At 54.5% G+C, this 19,897-nt stretch overlaps 7 protein-coding genes across 7 annotated transcripts; 4 read left to right on the top strand and 3 right to left on the bottom strand.

Annotated features, from left to right (window-relative positions):
* Positions 1-350: 350 nt before the first annotated feature.
* Positions 351-1,158, bottom strand: BGZ61DRAFT_351146 (uncharacterized protein; the record flags this gene model as incomplete). Its single annotated transcript, XM_046240307.1, has 3 exons — positions 351-432; positions 484-1,019; positions 1,072-1,158. 3 exons carry the CDS (start codon positions 1,156-1,158, stop codon positions 351-353), a joined length of 705 nt encoding a protein of 234 aa, XP_046104862.1.
* A 359-nt stretch (positions 1,159-1,517) lies between these two features.
* BGZ61DRAFT_493792 (DNA polymerase alpha/epsilon subunit B-domain-containing protein) lies at positions 1,518-3,899 on the top strand (the record flags this gene model as incomplete). Its single annotated transcript, XM_046250696.1, has 2 exons — positions 1,518-2,212; positions 2,264-3,899. 2 exons carry the CDS (start codon positions 1,518-1,520, stop codon positions 3,897-3,899), a joined length of 2,331 nt encoding a protein of 776 aa, XP_046104861.1.
* A 305-nt stretch (positions 3,900-4,204) lies between these two features.
* Positions 4,205-7,496, bottom strand: BGZ61DRAFT_351056 (Fusaric acid resistance protein-like-domain-containing protein; the record flags this gene model as incomplete). Its single annotated transcript, XM_046240302.1, has 4 exons — positions 4,205-4,731; positions 4,786-4,956; positions 4,985-7,352; positions 7,434-7,496. The coding sequence occupies 4 exons, from the start codon at positions 7,494-7,496 to the stop codon at positions 4,205-4,207; spliced, it is 3,129 nt and encodes a 1,042-aa protein (XP_046104860.1).
* A 1,526-nt stretch (positions 7,497-9,022) lies between these two features.
* BGZ61DRAFT_493790 (HAD-like domain-containing protein) lies at positions 9,023-9,971 on the top strand (the record flags this gene model as incomplete). The annotated part of the gene is made up of 2 exons (XM_046250695.1): positions 9,023-9,135; positions 9,380-9,971. 2 exons carry the CDS (start codon positions 9,023-9,025, stop codon positions 9,969-9,971), a joined length of 705 nt encoding a protein of 234 aa, XP_046104859.1.
* A 463-nt stretch (positions 9,972-10,434) lies between these two features.
* On the bottom strand, positions 10,435-12,128 carry BGZ61DRAFT_351551 (kinase-like domain-containing protein; the record flags this gene model as incomplete). Its single annotated transcript, XM_046240343.1, has 4 exons — positions 10,435-10,995; positions 11,048-11,579; positions 11,636-11,793; positions 11,847-12,128. The coding sequence occupies 4 exons, from the start codon at positions 12,126-12,128 to the stop codon at positions 10,435-10,437; spliced, it is 1,533 nt and encodes a 510-aa protein (XP_046104858.1).
* An 896-nt stretch (positions 12,129-13,024) lies between these two features.
* BGZ61DRAFT_451403 (uncharacterized protein) lies at positions 13,025-13,875 on the top strand. The gene has a single exon (XM_046245827.1). The coding sequence runs from the start codon at positions 13,198-13,200 to the stop codon at positions 13,474-13,476; it is 279 nt and encodes a 92-aa protein (XP_046104857.1). The 5' UTR covers positions 13,025-13,197; the 3' UTR covers positions 13,477-13,875.
* Positions 13,876-13,980: 105 nt separating this feature from the next.
* Positions 13,981-18,903, top strand: BGZ61DRAFT_419895 (transcription elongation factor SPT6). Its single transcript, XM_046243471.1, has 4 exons — positions 13,981-14,421; positions 14,483-14,674; positions 14,742-18,354; positions 18,411-18,903. The coding sequence occupies exons 1-4, from the start codon at positions 14,248-14,250 to the stop codon at positions 18,662-18,664; spliced, it is 4,233 nt and encodes a 1,410-aa protein (XP_046104856.1). The 5' UTR covers positions 13,981-14,247; the 3' UTR covers positions 18,665-18,903.
* Positions 18,904-19,897: the final 994 nt, after the last annotated feature.

The raw sequence follows: 19,897 nt of genomic DNA, 5'->3' as shown, positions 1-19,897 counted from the left end.
TGGATGATCATTTACTTGCCTTAAAATTGACCTGGAATCTACGGGTCTGTTTTACTTGCTACCGATTTCCATCTGCCCCGTCTGTACACTCACAATGCCCTATCTCCCGAGTCGTCTTGTAACTAAGGACTCACTCACGTAAACCGAATGCGAACTTGAGAAAGATCTTTCATCCAGGCTGTTCGGACCCCTAGCCCTTCGTTTTCTAATCATACAGCTAGGGATTTTTACCCATATGGTACACTTTGTTCACACACCTACTTTTTCATCCTGTGTCATGTAAACGCCCTTGTCCCACTTGCATCAAGCTCCAGAACAAGCAAAATAGCTACCCTTCATTCGACGAAACCTCAACCCCGGCGGCGATCCTTTGCTTCCTCCTGCCTCAACCGATCCACCAGCTTTCCCTGCAAAAATGGGCTCAGTCCCAAACTGCCAAGTAATCAGTAAGAATTGCCACGGCATCCTCCCGTAGTGACTCACATTCCCGCGTTCGTCAAAATGCGGTACGTCCCGCTAGGCTGCACCTTGCCTATGATGGTCCCGGTATCATCCACCTCCACGCTGCCCAGGATATCCTCCGGCCACGCTATACGCCCAAAGTCTGGCGGGTTCCGTCGGTCACTAAGATGCACCCATCCTCCCCGTCCTGTGCCTGCGGGTTTCGGCTCCGCACTTGCGTCACTTGCGCTCGACTCTCCAGCACCGCTGCCACCTTGTCGCCGGAGCCGCTTGTTCGGTCGCTTCGCCGCAGAGAAGAACACACCCCCACCTGCGCCCAGGTTGAATGCGCCAGGGCTAGCAAAGGCTCGCGCCTGGCTGACCAAGTCGTCGTCCTCATGGCCGTACTCGGACACAACCTCGTTGAGGATTGAGATAAATTCCGGGTTCTCGGTGAAGGACTGGGGAGTAGGAGGATTCGCTGCCGTAGTCCCAATCGCTAGGCGTTCAGACGGAGGCTCGGTCTCGAGGTAGCTGAGGACGTGGGTAAAGGGAGAGTTGGGGTTGTCGAGGACTTTCTGGACTGCAATCAGCTTTGCTTAAGCTTTCCCCGCGATTCGATCAACTGACGATGGACGGGTTGCTTGAGAGGCTTGACAATGCCCGGTAGGACATGACCCTATTCCGAGCAGCGAAGCGAAAGGTAGCTGCCAACATTTTGGAGTCAATCGCAAATCCCAATAATTGGTTCAATTGATTTTGATTGTGTCGTCGGTTCGCCGATCCGGAGCTCCAAGCTTCTCAAAGCGGCCCCACGATGGATGAGGTCACTGGTCTGGAGCAGTGACGCGAAATATGCGTCTACCGATGGTATGCAACAATACGAAATCAATTAAGACGCGTCGACGCGGTGCAGATCAGATGCGACCGCTGGACAATTGCGGGACCGCATCCAGGGCACGAATCCCAAATCGACCAAATCGACGAGGCGGCTTTGCAACTTTGCAACGCCTATTGATTACTCCTTGTTGGCCTGCAGACATATCATGACGAGGATATAATCAGAAGCCGCCACAATGGACCAGACGCCCGCCCCCATCTTCCGCCGACAGCGCCCTCTCATCCCGTCCTCGTCGGCCGCGATCCCTTCGTCCTCTCCCGCCTTCGGCACCCCCGTCCATCCTCTCAGACCCTTCGCCGTCAACGCCCCGAAAGCCGCCATTCTCCCCATCATACTTCCTCCTGCGACGCTCCGACCTCTCGCGTTCCGAACATTCACCAAGAAGCACTCCCTGACCCTCACCTCGTCCGCCCTCCAAGAACTCGCCGCCTTCATCGGTCGGCATTGCGGGTCAGGATGGCGCGAAGAAGGCTTGGCGGAGCGGGTGTTGGAGGAGATTGCCCGAAGTTGGAAGAATCGCAATGGCGGCGTCATTGTCGAGGGTAGTAGCAAGGAGCTGCAGGAGATCATCAAGACATTGGAGGGAAACATGAGTGGTGGTAAAATCACTGGCCCGGGAAGGGGACTGCCGCGGGGAGACAGCATGCTCGATATCAAAGACGGCGATGTCATGAACACCAGACTAGGAATACGCCCAGCCCTTCTCACGAGAGAAGACAGCAATACCAGTTTTGGCATGTCTGGGTTGGGTGTTCAGGAGGAAACCGAAGACGAGGAGAAGCACAACGACCCCAGAGCCTGGCTCAAGGTCATCGACGCATACGAGCAGCCAAGGTTAATCTACAACGTTGGCAAGAAGCATTTTGAGAGGTAAGATGTTCACCCACGAGTTGTCGAACAGTCAGACTAACCATATCACAGAGAAACGTCGGCCCCCTCGCTATTACCTCCCGCATCACACAAAACCACCGTTTACCGCAACCGCTACAATGTCATCCACCAACGACTCCTCCGCAACGAATCCTTCCAGACCTCCGCCGTCGCCTCCTCTCGGAAGCGCACCCTACAACGCTCACTCTCTACGCAACAATCCCTCAAACTTACCCCCATCGCCAACCTGCTTGGTCGCCACGGCAGCAACCACATGCTGCTGGGCCAGCTCGTCATCCTCCCCACCGGCGACCTTGCTATCAGTGACCTGACGGGCACCATTGCCCTCGACCTCGCTCAGGCTGTCGCCATTCCTTCAGACTCTGCCTGGTTCTGCCCTGGCATGATCGTCCTAGTGGACGGCGTGTACGAGGAGGAGGACGAATCCATTGGAAGGGGGCTCAGCGGAAGCAGCGGTGTCGGTGGAACACTCGGTGGTCGCTTTCAGGGCTTCTACATCGGCCAACCGCCGTGTGAGAAGCGCAAGGAGACGCTGGGTATCAGTGGCGGTGATGGGGGGCACGAACAAACCATCGGCGGCGGCTTCGGCTGGATCGACTTCCTCGGGGTTGGCAGCGAGCGAGCCGTCGGCGCCAAGATGCGCAGGCTCGAGAACCGCCTCCTCGCCCCCTCTCAAGACGACGATGTTCCCTCTCGTAACCGCATCGTCATCCTCGGCGAGCTCAACCTCGACCAGCCGCGCACCATGCAAGCGCTCCGCAAGATCCTCGCCCTTTACGCTGCCGAGCCCGAAGGGTCCAGCCCCTTGACATTCGTCCTCACGGGCAACTTCACCCAGCAAGCCGTCATGGCTCGCGGCGGCAGTGGTGGCAGCATCGAGTACAAGGAATACTTTGACGCCCTGGCGTCGACTCTCAGCGACTTTCCCACCCTCCTCCAGTCGTCCACATTCGTCTTCGTCCCCGGAGACAACGACGGCTGGGTTTCGGCCTTCACGGCCGGCGCCTCCGTCCCGCTGCCCCGAAAACCCGTCCCGGACATGTTCACATCCCGCATCCGTCGCGCCTTTGCCACCGCCAACGCCGAGGCCGGAGGCAAATCCGACGGTGCGGCCATCTGGACCTCCAACCCTGGCAGACTCACCCTCTTCGGCCCCAACCACGAACTCGTCTTGTTCAGGGACGACCTCTCTGCGCGTCTCTCCCGTACCTCGGTCCGCCTAAAACACACAGCCGCCGACCCAGAACCCAGCGAAGAAGCACCAACCCAACAACCTAACTCCCCTGAAGAAACCCCCGCCTCTGAACCCATGGATGTCGACGCCGACGCCCCTGAGCAGACCACCGCTTCGTCATCCACGACACTCCCTCAGGACCTTCACACTGCCCACAAGCTCGTCAAGACGATCCTGGATCAGGGCTACCTGGCTCCCTTCCGCCAGTCCATCCGCCCCGTCCACTGGGATTACGCGTCCGCCTTGCACCTGTACCCGCTACCCACGGCCATGGTGCTAGTCGACACGACGGCGCCGCCCTTCTGTGTTACCTACGAGGGTTGCCACGTCATGAATCCTGGCAGCGTGCTCGTTCCAGGCCGCAAGGGCGTCGGGCGTTGGGTCGAGTACGAGGTTGGCGGCACGGGCAAGTTGAGGGAGTGCGCATTCTAGTTTCCAAGCGAAGAGCATGGGCTGGCTGGTAAAATGGTTACAGGGCGCGATCGGTGGGATCCTAGTTAATGACAGACATGAGACCAACATATGGTTATATAAGAGCCACAGCGTGTATAGTATATAGATGGTGAAATATATTGCTCTTCATTTTCACCGTGCCTTCCGTGTTCATGGTAAATCCTATGTGTGCCTTGCCTTTCTCAACTCAAGGGTCGAGCTCCCTTGCCCTGAATATCCTCCAGATACGAATAAAGACCGAAAGAAAATGCAAAAACTCCAAACCAGCAATGAGGGTCATTCGTTTATTGTAACAACAGAGACTCTTCGTGTAGAACACCAAACAATCCCTCAATCTCATTCCGCACCTTGTTCAACTCCGCCGCAACCTGGAGCGTCACAAGCGTGTACGCGTACAGCAGTGCATAATCCTTCTCCTCAACCACAACGACGGGGCCAATTCCATGGAGCTCCGCTCCCATGTGGTCCTTGCGGAACTGGTAGATCTTGCCCAGGAGGCGATCCTTGTTGTTTTCGACGGTTGGGATGGCGTCAGTCAGGGGGTATTCGAGCATGATACACGAGGCCAGGACTTGGAAAACGTGGCTAATGCGCTCGCAGAGGCGCTTCCTCTCGATGGATGTGAACTCAAGCAAAGCTCGCTCGCCCTCAGAAAGCGTGCTGCGTTTTTGTGTGATCAGACGCATGGCGTAGAAGCCGTCGAGGATATGCTTAGTAGAGCGCATAATACGGGCGTAGGAAGCATCCGGAAAGGGGCCCCTAAGCTCGAATTCGGAATTTGCCGAGGTTCGTAGAGAGTCGAGCTTGAAGGCTGGGAATTTTTGTTAGTATTGTTCTCGATACTCGAGTCGGTCAAAATTGTGACTTACCATAGCGCTGCAGGGCAGCTTGCTCGCCTTCTCGCATGTAATCCACCGTATTGTTGCTCTGGAGGGAGACTGTAAGAGGCCCTCGCTTCCAAATAAGACCCATTTGCAAATAGAGGACGGAAAGACCTTCTCGGAACTTCCGCCGGCCTGAGATGGGCCACAAGAGCCTGCAGAATATCACACCCCAAAGGATACCAAGCGTCACTGCCACAACTCGATGGAAGGCAATATCGAAGATCAAAGGATTCGAACCACCTTCATCATCGTCATCGTCGTCAACTGACTGCGATAAGCTGTAGGCATACAGAGTGCTCACATTATACGACAGTTGGGCAATCCTTCCAAGGGGCGCATTTTTTATAGCCAGGATCCAGTAGAAGTTGCAGAAAGCGACGAGACCGCCCAAAAATATGAGAGCAATCGCATTTCCCTGGCTGACAGTCCACGCCGTGATGGCACAGGCAGCACCGACAAGCGTTCCCTTGAATCTGGCTGTCCCTGTAGTGTTCGCAGCGCCGGTTGTCATACCGGCGACAATCATGAAGGAAAGGAGACCCCACTCGCCTCTCCATGTCTGATAAATGGGCCTTGTGGAGGGGATAAAGGCGAGCATTGCCCAGAGAAGAGCGCCAATTCCAACCTTGATACCGAACAGAATGTCCTCTCGAACCACAAATCGCGAAGCGTTGAGCAACTTTTGGGAAAATGCTCGCTTGAATTTGCTAGCTTGCGGCGCTGCGTCCCAGCTGAACGTGTCCCTCCGCTTGACCATTGTATCGGGAATGCCCTTGGGTACTTGTGATTTGCGAAGCCTTGGCACAGGTGGCTTCGGAATCAGGCTCTCGGTTTCTGGGTCATCCAGGGGGTAGTTTTTGGCTCCTCTAGACGGTAGATACTGCCAGAACTTAAGCCAGCACCAAGATCTTGAACTGGTCTCTGTGGTATATTTCAAATCCTCCAGGACATCCAGGTAGGCGTCTGTCTCTTCAGCGACGGCCTGTAAGCTGAACGAGAAGTGCCCGCAAGCAGCCGCTACCTCTTCGATATCAGCTTGAATCTTCTCGGATCTTGCCCATCCCAGTTCGATGATGCGGTACAGCTCCTGCAAAGAGTCGGCTCTAGCACTGTTGTAGAGATTGAGTGCATCCCGAAGGCTCTCTCGCAATTGCTCATTGACGGTAATATCTGCATTAGGATCCTTACCGAATGCAGGCTCTCGGAGGATCTCTGACAAGGTATGAACAAGAGACTTGATAGATGGTCCCAAAAGTTCAATGAAAACGGCAAAGATGTCCGATGGCGCCTGGAAAACAGGACCCCTATCCAAAGCAGAATCGGACTTATTGGCTTTCATCCGACGTTCTTCCTCGCTCTCGCCGGACTCCTCGATCACAGCCAGCCTGTCTGAGGAGTCATCGAAGAAAGAAACGGTTCCGCGGGTGAAAGTAGGAGAAATCATTGAGGAAGAAGATGAGAGGGTTCCTACATGGTCCCCAAAATGTGGGACCTCCCTCAGCAGGGCGAACTGGGTCTCGAGGGAACTTCGCAAACCACCAACAGCTTGAGAGAGTCCTTCTATAGATCTGACAAGGCGCCTATCAAGTCGATATGTCGATTCTCGACCAAAAAAGTAATGCTCGAATTTTGCCTCTCGTAGAACTCTGCTCATTGTGGCGTATGCGCCGTTGTACCGCGATGATACGCGCGAGTATTCGGAGGACCAGAGTTCGTCCTCAGCTCCAGAGAGGAAACCTTTCGTGATGGACGACAACTTGTCGCCTAAGGATGTTGCTGCCGTCATGATGGATTTTCGCAGCACATGTCTTGCTGATATCCGCCAGACGAGCACATTGACGGCAACAGTGAAGGTAATTCCAATACCAAGCATCTTGACCATTTGAACAATCTTGTCAGCGGAGAAGTATCCGCCTTGGACAGATTCCTCTTTGGTGATGACGGAGATTATGGCAATCGAGCACAACGTCGTACCCACGTTGACCAAGGGGTTGTTGAGCTTCTGTTTAACCCAACCCACGAAACCGAGCCCTGCGCCAATGCAAACGATCAGTACGAGGGCATGGGCAGCCGCTGTGATGCCGAGTTGGGCTCGAAATAGAATGGCAATCCCCATGGAGAGGAGCGAAACCACCTCAGCATATATCACGGCGACAATGGCAATGAGAACGGCCTCAAGCATTGAGCCGACCGTCCGAGCGGGGTGGAAGTAAACAGTCAAGGTCGCCGTGACGTGTTTTCCATCTCTGTTGCCCAGGAAATTCGACAGCGGTGGGAAGAAAGTGCCCATGCTACCCAAGACATAGGCGAGGGTGCACTTGAGGACGCCATGGCCTTCGTCGGTCTGCAGCCATGCCCAAGCTGCGATGGCGGCAATCTTGATGTTATGCGCGATGATCTTTAGGCGTTCTTGGATCGTATCGGCGAACTCGAGGGATTCGTAGCGGGAGGATGAATTGGTATTGAGGTTGGTTGAAGTGCGCAAGGAAAACTCCTGTCTCGATCGTTCGCCGGTTCTGGGGACGATAAAGGTTCCGTTCCTTAATTTCTACTCCCAGGCGTCAGCAACCGCGTCTCTAGGGGACGTTGCAATTGCGCAAAGGCAACCGTATATACCGGGCATCCGTACCGTTCGCTGCGATGGCCGCTTGGGTGGCCAGGCGGCGGTGGAAGAGCTCGCGATGGGGCTCATGGCTGTTGCGCGTCAACGTCCTCGCCTCTGGTGTCGTAGACTCCAGCGTGCTTCATTCTCTGCGCCTCACAGCTCCATAGAGGGAAATAGCGGTCGCAGTGGGAGTCGGCTGCCGGGATGCGACTGGAGAATTGGCCTCGAGGCCTGTCAGCAGCAATGGCGGTGGGTGCAAATGGCGGGTGTCTCACAATTCGTGGTAGATGTAGGTAGGCGCCTGATGCTGGCTGAGCTTAGGTGGAGTCGGTGCAGGGAGCTGGGCAACCTGGAGGCTTGAGCGGCCCTGCCAAGCAATAACGGCCCGTCGCTTGGGCACTGCTTAGGTAGGTACTTGGTGCTTTGACCGATCAGTTGTATTCGCTCCAGAGAGAATATCAACACTATATACACAATATTCGTCTACTACGTAGACCAGCAGCCACAATAACGCCGCTATGGAAGGCGGCTTTCCTGTTGCAGGGAACCTGACCCATGCTTCGGGGCGTCACTGCGTCGTACATTACGGCACTCCCGTGTCCAGGGCCCTGGGCCTCATTCGCTTCCATCCCTGAATGCGGTAACCCGTTGCGAGAAACGTCACTCAGGTACCACATGTACCCGTTAAGTTGTCAGAATATGACATGGCATATGTTGGACGAAAAAATGATATGTGGAAGCAGTCGTCACCTGCATTCACTAGCCCTTGTAAGTTGCTGCATCTGACCTGCAGCACCACGTCGAATGTCATGGGGTATCCTCCTCCAGGGATGGTCATTTGCTTCATTTTTAGTCTAAGTCGTCTGTCTCCTTCGTATAATATGTCAAGCTCTACCAATTTTAGTGATTTAGTTGGTACATCTCGGAGGCTTGTTGGGTTGGGCGAAGTCGGTTGGTCTTGACCTGGTCGCAGCTCATTCATCCACCAGTTGGAGTACAGCGATTAGTTGTTGATTGACAAGGGAGAGCCATCTCCAACATGTGTGATAGCATGCACTTGTGACTTACATACTAATCATACAAACAATACCAATGTAGTCGATTCGCTTTTTTGTAATCATCCTCTTTGAATAATCATGCCTAGGCTTAGCGGTAGCGATTAGCCGCATGTCGAAATGGCAGACTTTACCGAACTTTTATGTTCTATCTAACTATTCGCCATCGTATTTCCTACTCGTCATAGAGGATCCTATTTATTTTAGAGCATACGGGTTGGCGAAGAGGCCCCGAAATTCCGCGCCGCTCTAAGTCTAGGGCAACCACTCGCAAGTGAATAATCAGGACGGTGGCTTGTCGGCTTGGCCCAAATCTCGACGGTCTCCACTCCCAAACGCAAAGGCGCGGATCGCGCACGTCAACGAGCAACTTAACATATTATCTCTCTCCTCAACCGGCCAAGACACAAGACAATCCCTACATCCATCGGTGTATTCCAGTTCAGGGTTACATGTCCTGCTTGCAATAACTGTGCTCTCGGTAACTAACTATCATAACTCAGGTTTCTGATATCCTCTCCCCCGCTTCGGCTCCTCATGCGCCGCTTCCTCTCCACCATGGCTTCTTCTGCTCCCAAACGATTCGTGCCCCTGAAGCAGGGGGCTCATCAGTTACCCGCTGAAACCCCCAAGCTCAGGGGCGTCGTATTTGATATGGACGGTACGCTTTGGTAAGTCCTAATTTTTTTTTTAAACCGTTTCGTTCATGGTTGTTGGTCAGATTCTGAGTCACCTGGGCGTCATCTCGCCTACCCTAGACCGCAACCCAAATGAAGCTATTATGAGCTTCCTACCAAGGGATAGAACAAGTTGATGGCAACTGTTATTGATATATTATGCCGCTTTTATTCAGCGTCGTGTGGATTGCAGATAGGGTGTTGTACTGTCGTTTGGTCATGTCCTAACCGTCCCTAGTATTCCTCAAACCTACATGTTCGGCGAGATGAGAGCCGCACTTGGTATTACCAAGGGAGTCGACATTCTCGAACACATCGATGCACTTCCAGATCACCAGAAACCAGCTGCCATCGAGTCCATCCGATCCATCGAGCGCAAAGCCATGGAGTCGCAGACGCCCCAGCCGGGCCTCATGATCCTCATGTCCTACCTCGACTCCAAGGGCATCCCCAAGGCCATCTGCACTCGCAACTTCGACGTCCCAGTCCAAAACCTGCTTGACAAGTTTCTTGAAGGTACCAAGTTCCACCCCGTCATCACACGCGAGTTTCGTCCACCGAAGCCATCCCCTGCAGGTATCCTGCACATCGCCAAGAACTGGGGATTTGAGGACCACGCCGGTACTGTGGATGCCACTGGACTCATTATGGTGGGAGACTCGATTGATGACATGACGGCGGGCAGGAGTGCGGGCGCAGCCACGGTCTTGTTGGTGAATGACGTGAACCGAGAGCTGGCGGAGCATGCGCACACAGACTTGGTGATCCGTACGCTGGATGAACTGGTTGATATTCTGGAGCATGGGTTCGTGGGACGAAATGTCAACTAGAGCAACTGACTAGTCTCGTACGACTTTATACAGGTTTCCAAAAATGAAATGGGGGTGAATGACGTTTCGTGAAGCATGGTACAAGTACAAGGGCAAGATATCGACACTAGATGTGACTTTTACACAGACTCATTTCATCTACCTTTCCTACATGGGTCCAGTTACTATCCGAGGCCATGTCCCACTAGACAAGACACACAGCTCCATAATTGGGAATGGAGCAGACCACTGTCTCCCAGAGCATCAGGGGTGTGTACAAGCCCAGGTCATGGGCCAGGACCAAATGTGCAGTGATTCGAATCCGATCATCTCGGTAACGACCACGATAAACAACTCAAACATTGCGCCGAGATATGCAAAAGGAATATCAGAGGATCAAACCGCTGGCTCAATGCGTGCGGTGACGTGTCAGAGAAGGTAAGAACTTTTGGAAGACACTCTGATGTTGGCATGATGGATAGCTCTATACACCATAACCGGGGTTTGGCGGTAGCCCAAAGGTTGCCTGCCTCCGGTTCTCCCTTCGCAGCTCGTCCGGCGTCTCCTTCCGGGGTGGTGGAGGGGGGAGGCCTCCGCCTCCGGGAGCGGGTCGTACGGGTAAACTGAAGGTAGTGGCATTTGCACTGACGGGACCCGCGCTCTCCGGATGGCCGGACATCTTGGGTATCGAGTTCGTCGTGACAACTCTGGCTCCGAGACCAGGGTGTGCGGAACCTGGCGTGCGGCTGGAGCCGAGGCCGTTACGGGTAGGCGAGCGGTTCTGGTTAGACGCGTACTGGTCTCGAGGCGAGACGATTCCAGCCCCGGCGATGGGGATCTCGCCAGACGTGGGGGTGTGGACGGCTCTGTCGTCAGCTTGTGTCTGGTAGGTTGGGGAGTCGCTTGAGCGAAGCAGGTCCTGGGTGGACGGTGAGAGTTGCGGCGCAAGGTGGGATTTTCGGTACTCTCGTTCCATGAGGCCTACAGCCCACTCTCTAAGATCGACTGGTGTCCTCTTGGCTGCCTGGACGAAAGGATCACGGTCCTACACTTATTAGCAATGATATTGACGTATGCCAGTTGTATTGATCACTTACAAAGAGTTCCTGTGGAGTTGGCCGCCGTTCAGGCTCCTTGTACAGACACTTTTGAATCATGTCCTCAAGGATGCTGGGAAAGGCATCGCTCTTGGGCAGGCTAGGGGCAGGCTCGTGGACGATCTGCTGAAGAAGGTCCAGGATACCAGCAGGCGCACATTCCCCGTCCGAAAGCTGCTCGCTTGCGGCGAAAGGGAACTTGCCAATTGCGAGCTCCATAATGCTGAGACCGTAACTCCAGACATCCGATTTGACGGTGTACCTCTCTCCCTGGATTCTCTCGGGAGCCATGTAAGTAGACGTGCCAACAAATGTGTCGGCGATGGAGTTGACAAGTTCACCCGAGACACCAAAATCGCAGAGCTTAATGTGGCCTCTGGAGTTGACCAGGATGTTCGACGGCTTGATATCTCTGTGCATGATGTGGTGCTTTGTGTAGAGGTATGTCAGGCCTCCGAGAGTCGCCTCTGCGATTTTGCCCAGGACATCGACACGAACGGGACCGAAGACTCTCGAAACTCGATCAAGAGAGCTATTGCAAGGTTAGCCAAATCTTGCGTTTCAAAAGCCACACTTAAGAGGACGAACCCAACATCCATGTACTCCATGCACATAATAACGTCGTTGTTGGGATTCAGGAAAGCGCCGTAGAATGTTACAATGTTGTCCGAATGACATCCGTGCATGATCTGCAGCTCTCGAACGATTCGCTTTCGCATCTCTCTCTTCGCCTCGACATGAATCACCTAGCTGCTGGTCAGTATGCGAGAAGTCGAGAAGCGTGAGGGACAAGACGCACCTTGCGGGCCATGACGGTTCCAGTTGTGAGGTGCTTGACCTTGCTGACGGTGCCTCCATTGCCGGAGCCCAACTCCTTCAGAATCTCGAGATCCTCAGGTTTCAGGTCCAACTTGTATTCGATTCCGATCTCCAGCTGGCCATCCTTTCCTGTATCCTCTCTACCTGAGTCGAAATCGTGTTGGTTGTTCTCGGCGGTTGGTGGGGGCTTAGGGGCGGCCTTGAGTGCGAGGCCCTTGACGTTCTTGCGCTTCATCGAGCGCGGAGCAAATGGATCAGCCATGACGGGCAACGGGAGAGACGACGCTCGCTTCGCAAGGTGGATGGAAGTAGGTAATCAGGCGTCGTGAGACCTGGGGCTCGATTCAGGGTCAGACCAAAAAGGTGGTGGGGGGGCGTTCCCCGCGGGGAGAAGGGCGACGATGAACGACGACGAAGGACGGAGCACGGCAGCTCGAAAGAGCCAGGAAGCGAGTGCTGTGATGCACAGAAGGCTGGCCGGCTTCTATGGCCGGTGGGACTGACACCGGGACGATCAGGGTGAGTCGCTGGGTCGAGTTGCTGTTCGGGGGCGGCGGGCGGACGATGCGGTTATAGGGCAGGCGAGGCGTGCTGCAGCGTCAGGTCGGGGCAGCGCGTCGGTTGGGTTGCAGCGGGGATGGACCAGCGGCCGTCGGTGGAGAATCTCAGATGCGAGACAGAGGGGCCAGGGACGTTGTACTGAGGCCAGGTTGGTTGCAGAGTTGTTGTCTGGTCGGAGCGGAGCGTCGCTGAACGATGCAGTGGATGCACAGTGGCTGTCGTCTATCACGAATGGTGTTGCGCGCTTGTTCGGGCCAAGGCGGGGTTCGCAGACGATAACGTGATGGGAGTGGCTGGAGTCGCGCTGTACCGCAACACACGCAACGGAACGATGCAACAGAACAATCAGAAGACAAGGCCGGGCGCCACAGTTGGGAGTAGCAGAGGGAGAGGGTTTGTCCGGCAGCCTTTTTAAAAGGAAGACTCAATGTACCAGAGGGGAAGTCACTGGCTCGGTTGGGATCGCGAGTGGGCCGCGCTCCTGGCTCCTTTTTGAGGGATTCATCAAAGCACCTACCTACGAAGTACACAGCCGGCGAGACTCAACGCAGAATCGCGGCGAGTTGAGGCCCAAGGAGATGATCGATGGCCCTTGTCGCTGGCCACCAGCGATGGCGCTCGGGGCTGGCGGCGGACCACTGGGGCGCGACCGTCTCAGGTTGGCAGGGCTCTGAATTTCCATTATTGATGTGAGACTCGACAGCTCAGTCCCTCACTTTCCTGCACTCCCGCAGACTATTCCAGGCCGTAGACTACTCCAGGGGAAGGAGATGCAGATATTCCGGGCCCTGTGGCTTGCTTCTTGGGACGCTTGGCCGTGTGAGCCGGACACACCACTCAGGCACCATGGATGCTGGGTCTCGTTCAAGCGTCATATCTCCCCGACACCATGTGGTGGCCTACCTGTCTCAAAGGGCACCATTACTCCCCTGATTGGCCACTCGGTTGGCCTATCGATTCGGCACAGATGCCCAAAGCACGAATGCACCCCCTATGATGGGTATGGAGCCTCACCGGAGAGGCGCCCAGGGCTGTACTTCGCTACCTAGGCGCTTAGACAGTTCCAAACATGCGTCAGGTAGATGGCTAGGGGAGAGGAGGGGCTGTGGGAACAACTCGCGTAGGTACTCATTGTAAGTTGGGACGAAATAATTGCTCCGTGCCAAGCCTGCTTAATAATGGTGAACCGTATTCCGATTCTATCGCCAGATGAGATTTTTTGAAGCCCTTTCGACCCTGATTTTGACAAGTTTATATGGGCTACTGCACGGCATACTGCACGAGAGGCCGTCGTGTGCATGAAGTTCTGGTAGCGGGGAGGTCTCCTGGGGCGCCGTTACATGAACGCGCAAACTGTAACGGTTGCTAACCTGCATAGACTACAAGTGGCATGATAGGAAACAAAAAAATCTTTATGCCGTTTCCAAGTTGATCTACATCGAGTAAGCTCATGCATGGATGGAGGTACTGTTTCCAAGAGTACCCGCCAGTGAGATCTGGGATTGATTACATAATACGGCACAGGTTGCTCGGAAGCGGAAAATGTTTCCATCCGCCACCCCGGTCAGGCGCGACGAGGCTGAACGTGTGTCTTGAGCTGCGCTCCTCCAAAAATTCCGTGAGAGCAGGAGGCTCCTGAAAAGTCCTTCTTCCACGCCCCTTCAATTATTTTGCCTTATTCTTTCTTCCAGTAGCTTGAACTTGCTGGAAGAAGCTCTCTTTGGCGACCTTGTCGCTAATCCAGTCCCTGGACAACCGACGACCCGAGCCGACAAGACCTGGTGTTGTTTGCTGCGCGGCAGCATCCACAGATCGTCAAGATGAGCACCAGCATGCGCGATTTGATCTCTGGAGAAGCCGAGTTGGACGATGACGAGGATGAAGAGTCCTTTGATGAAGAGACCGGTGATAGTCGCCGCAGAGGCAGAGCTAGCCGAGTCGAAGATTCGAGTGAAGAGGAGGAGGATGATGACGACGAAGAGGAAGCGCGAAAGGTTTGTCGCCTGGTTGCGGTTTACCAACCACCCATTTGAAACTGACACGTTTTTTGCGCAGATTCGCGAAGGTTTCATTGTCGATGAGGACGAGGACGAGGAAGAAGACGGTGGCGACTCCGATGGCGATGTGCGCCCCGTAGTCAAGAGGAAGCGCGAGCATCGCGACCGCGAACAAGAAGAAGCCCTCGATGAAGACGACTTGGAACTCATCGGAGAGCAATTTGGCGAGCGGCCAAAGCCTCCAACTCAGGTGAGTTCTGATAAACAAAACCCGACAATTTTCTGCTTCGTAGGCAATACTGACACGCGCCATCAAGTCCAAGTTCAAACGTCTGAAGCGCGGCCATCGCGACGAGGATGATCGCGGGAACGAACGACGCGGCCTCGAAGAAATATTCTCGGATGACGATGAGGAAGTGGCCGATCAACGACCATACGGACGACGACCACAGGCCGACGAGTTTGAAGACTTCATCGAGGAAGATTTCCCCGAAGACGAGGAGGACCGAATCCGCCAAATGGAGGACGCCGAAGTCGCCCGACCGAGAGACCGCGGTGTTGGAAGTATTGTCGATACAACTGGGCTTGATAAGGATGCCCTCGATGACATGGAAGCCATCTTCGGTAACGGCGAAGACTACGACTGGGCCCTGCAGATGGAGGAAGAGGAAGAGGACCGCGAGCGAGAGGAACAGGCCATTGAGCTCAAGGACGTGTTCGAGCCATCGCAGCTGAAGGAGAAGCTCCTGACCGACGAAGATAACGAGATCCGCTTCACCGACGAACCCGAACGATTCCAACTCGATCGCAAGGCGTTCAAGAATCTGCAGCTTTCGCCCGATCAGTTCAAAGAAGAGGCTCGATGGATCACCAACCAACTGTGGCCGAAGAAGGGCCTGGCGCCTGATTTGCAGACGCCCTTTGGCAAGGCTGTTGGCAAGGTCCTCGAGTTCTTCATCGTTGATGAAGTGGAGGTTCCCTACGTGTTCCAGCACCGTAAGGACTACCTCCTTCATACTCGCAAGACCAGAAACACAAACCGCGACGACCCCGATGCCCCGGAATACGTCATCAGTGCCGAAAAACTCCTGAACCAGGATGATCTGTGGAGAATTTTGGAACTTGATATCAAATTTCGATCTTTCGTGGATAAGAGGAACTCCCTTGAGAAGACGTATGATAACCTCAAGTCGCTCGGGATCCAGGATTCCATCATCGAAGAAATGATCCCTGAGGCAGCCACTATGGAAGAGCTGCAGGATTTGCAGGATTACCTGCAATTCCAGTACGGACCCCAGCTGAAGGACTTGGCTGCTATTTCGGGCAACGTATCGCAGACGAAGCGTCCTGGGTCCAAGTCGACCTTGCTTGAGCGAGTTCGCCAGGGCAAAGCTTACACCTTTGTTCGAGCCTACGGTGTCACTGCCGACCAGCTCGCCAAGAATGCCTTGCGTCAAGGCAAGAAGGTTTCACCGGATGATGATGCCCAGTATCCTATGGATCTTGCTGACACCCTTCTTGACGGCAACTTCACCACAGGCGACCAGGTCATCAGTGCAGCGCGCCAGATGTACTCAGAAGAGCTTTTTGCCAGTCCGCGTATGCGCAAGCACTTCAGAAACTCGTACTATCAGGCAGCGGAGATCAGCTGTCGTCGAACCGATAAGGGACTGCGCAGGATCGACGACACCCATCCGTACTACGAGATCAAATATTTACAGAACCAGGCAATCGCCGACTTGGTGCACCAACCTGAGCTGTTCCTAAAGATGATGAAGGCAGAGGAGGAAGGCCTGGTTGAGATCAAGCTCGACATGCCACTTCGATACGACTTCCGACGACAACTCTACCAAGAGTTTGAGTCTGAAAACTTCAGTGATCGAGCCGAACAGTGGCGAGAGGAGCGCAAGAAGGTTCTGGATGTGGCCTACCCCAAGCTGGAGAAAATTATCGCCAAGAACGTCAAGGAGGTCATCCGCACCTTCTGCCAGGATGAGGTGCTGAAGACGTGCCGTGAGGAGTATGCCAAGCGATTGGACCAGGCTCCATACAAGCCCAAGGGTATGATCCTGGGTACGACCCCTCGAGTGCTGGTACTTTCCAATGGTATGGGCGACCCTGCCCGTGAACCCATCTGCTGGGCCTGGGTGGAGGAGGACGGTCGCGTGCTGGAGCAAGGAAGATTTGGAAATCTCGCCCGGGATGAGCGACAGCGAGAGGACTTTGTGGACCTTGTCCAGCGCCGTCGACCAGACGTGATTGGTGTCAGTGGTTGGTCTGCCGACACGAACAGGCTGGTCCGGGACCTGGAGACCATCGTCAGCGAGAAGGGCCTCATGGGACCGGAGTTTGATGACCCCGAGACCAATGACTACCGGACAGAGCCGCTGGAAGTGGTGGTGGTTAATGACGAAGTGGCTCGCCTGTACAAGGACAGCCCCCGCGCTCATGCCGAACACCCATCTCTCAACCCTGTTACGAGGTACTGTGTTGCCCTGGCTCGATACATGCAGAACCCTATGAAAGAGTACGCTGCGCTTGGCAAAGATGTGGCGTCCCTTTCCTACCACCCCTGCCAGAACCTCCTTCCCGCGGACAAGCTCGCCAAGTACCTCGATTCTGCCATGGTTGACATGGTTAACCTCTGTGGTGTCGACATCAACGAAGCCATGACGGATACGTACACTGCCAACCTCCTCCCGTTCGTGTCTGGTCTCGGTCCACGAAAAGCTACAAGCGTCATCAAGGCAATCAATGCCAATGGTGGTGCCGTCAACACTCGAGATGAACTGGTTGGTGACCCTGACAGTGGCAAGCTTCCTGTTGTAGGCCCGAGGGTTTGGAACAACTGCGCCAGTTTCCTGTTCATCGAATACGAGCCGACCAACCCATCCTCGGATCCTCTGGACAACACTCGTGTTCACCCCGAGGACTATGAGCTTGGTCGCAAGATGGCAGCCGACGCTCTGGAGCTGGACGAAGAGGATGTCAAGGCTGAGACGGACGAAAACGGTCCTGGCGCCATCGTCCGAAAACTTTTCAAGCAGGATGAACAGGACAAGGTCAACGAACTTGTCCTGGAGGAGTATGCTGAGCAGCTGTTGAGGAACTACAGCCAGCGCAAGCGAGCTACTCTAGAGACGATTCGCGCTGAACTGCAGGCCCCCTACGAGGAGCTACGGAGGAACTTTGGCATGCTGTCTGCTTCTGAGATCTTCACAATTTTCTCAGGTGAAACCAAGGACACGCTGTGCGACGGCATGATTGTACCCGTCAACGTGCGTATGGTCAAGGACGACTTTGCGATTGTGAAACTCGACTGTGGCATAGAAGGCCGAGTCGACGCCCACGAGATCAACCAACGCGGGTCCATCAAGGAGGTGCTAAGTGTGGGACAGACGGCACAGGCCAAGATCTTGGACATCAATTACAAGGACTTCATGGCTAAGATGTCGATGCGAGAAGATTCCCTTCGGGTCCCATACAAGCGACCGATCAACTACGGCCGCGATGGATGGGATTATGCTCTGGAGACGGCAGATAAGGAGGAGTTACAGGAGAAGGACAAGACTACAGGACGTACGCAACGTGTTGTCAAACATCCCAACTTCAAACCCTTCAACTCGATCCAGGCCGAGGAGTTCTTGGGATCACAGGCTCCGGGTGAGGTCATTATCCGACCGTCCTCCAAGGGTAATGATCACCTCGCCATCACATGGAAGGTGGCGGACGGCGTGTACCAGCACATTGATGTGCTGGAAATGCAAAAGGATACCGAGTTCTCGGTGGGCAAGTTGCTGCGTGTGGGCGGCAAGTACACATACACCGATCTGGACGAGTTGATTGTGGAGCACGTCAAGGCTATGGCTCGCAAGGTGGATGAACTGATCCGACACGACAAGTACCAGAAGCGGTCCCGAGGCGAGACAGGTAAGCATACTCGGACGATCAACCATGTTGGGATGGGATACTAACGACGAGGACAGAGAAATGGTTGACGACATACATTGACGCCAACCCCAACCGATCGGCATATGCATTCTGTATCGACCCCAAGCACCCGGGCTACTTCTGGCTCTGCTTCAAGGCGAGTCGCTCTGCTAGAGTCATTGCGATCCCTGTGCGAGCCATTCCGCAGGGCTTTGAGCTCAAGGGCTATCAGTACCCTGACATGCGAGCCCTGTGCAATGGCTTCAAGCTGCGATACCAGAATGAGTTTTCCAAGATGGGCAAGCGATGAGAGGCTTTAGGACTTGGGCATTTGGCACCGGATGTGGCAAAAAGATTCGGGATATGCATAGTTGATGTGTTTGAGTAAGAATTCTTGGGATGGGGGAGAGGATGCGTGTACATAATTCCGGCGCAGGATTGAATCATTCTACCAAGGGGAAGGGCGCTGTTGCCATGCGGGGATAGAAGCAAGTTGAGAGGAGAAAACCAAAATGGCCAAAGATTATTGAAATGAAATTATTCTGCAGCAGCTTTTACTTTGTGACCAAGTTTAATGTGTGATTAGTTCCAATTGGCAAGTGGCCGAGATTGGCTCCTCATGGCTTCTGGGAGACTGGAGGCACGCGCTCTCATGACACCGGAGGCAGCCATGATACCGGAAGCCGTGTAACCCAAAAGTTGCCTCTCGTCAACTCCGATACAGGAAGCAATGTGCCACTCTATCCTTGCGGCTGTGTCTCATGACTCACGGTGACAATCAAACCGCAGAGCTGGAGCAATCCCTCGGTGGAGTTCACCTCAAGTGGAAATTAAAGTCTATTTTGCGCCGTCGGCAGGGACAAGTTGGCGAGGGGAGTTGATAAAGCTACTGTGGGGTTTCTTATCGAAGCAAAAGGGCCATGACATGGCTTGAGCACGCCTTGAGAAGGCTATTTGCAACTACGAGGATTGGTTGGTTGATGGAGGCTGTGAGTCTATCATGGGAATGCTTAGCCGCTTGAGAGGGGCCGCTAACAATGGGATAAGTATGCCCCGCTGGGTATGAGGCAACCGAGATACGTGGGCCGAAGAGAAGTGAACACTTGTCAATTGCATGAGAAAGACACGATAGAGTCATCGGAGCTCGCGATAGCATTGAGTAACGCGGTGGAGTGCCGAGGGAGCGACTGGGTCCTGTGTGATCATGAGACCCGAGGTGCTGTTTCTGGAACGAAGCGGGTACAGGATCTGTTGGGGCGTGGCGGGGTGGTAGTGGCGGGGGTTTAGTGGCGAGATTAGGCGCCGTGGCAACTGTGGCTCAGCGCCGGGAGGGAGAGGTTACAGCGGCTTTGGCGGGTGGTGCATGGCGGAACAGTAACGGGGGAGAAGGAATTGGAGTTGCAATTGATGCGAGTTTGGGTCGAGTCAAAAGCCAATTCACTCACATGATTGGGCAATTACCTCGGTGTCGGTGAGACGTTTCCACGAGGTGCCTTGCTTCTGGCGGATTTACTTGTGCGGTGTCGTGTGTTGATGGGCCGAT

The sequence above is a fragment of the Ilyonectria robusta genome (assembly GCF_021365365.1).
Source record: "Ilyonectria robusta strain PMI_751 chromosome Unknown BGZ61scaffold_9, whole genome shotgun sequence".
Lineage (NCBI taxonomy): Eukaryota > Fungi > Ascomycota > Sordariomycetes > Hypocreales > Nectriaceae > Ilyonectria > Ilyonectria robusta.
This window is presented reverse-complemented; position numbering and strand designations above follow the sequence as displayed.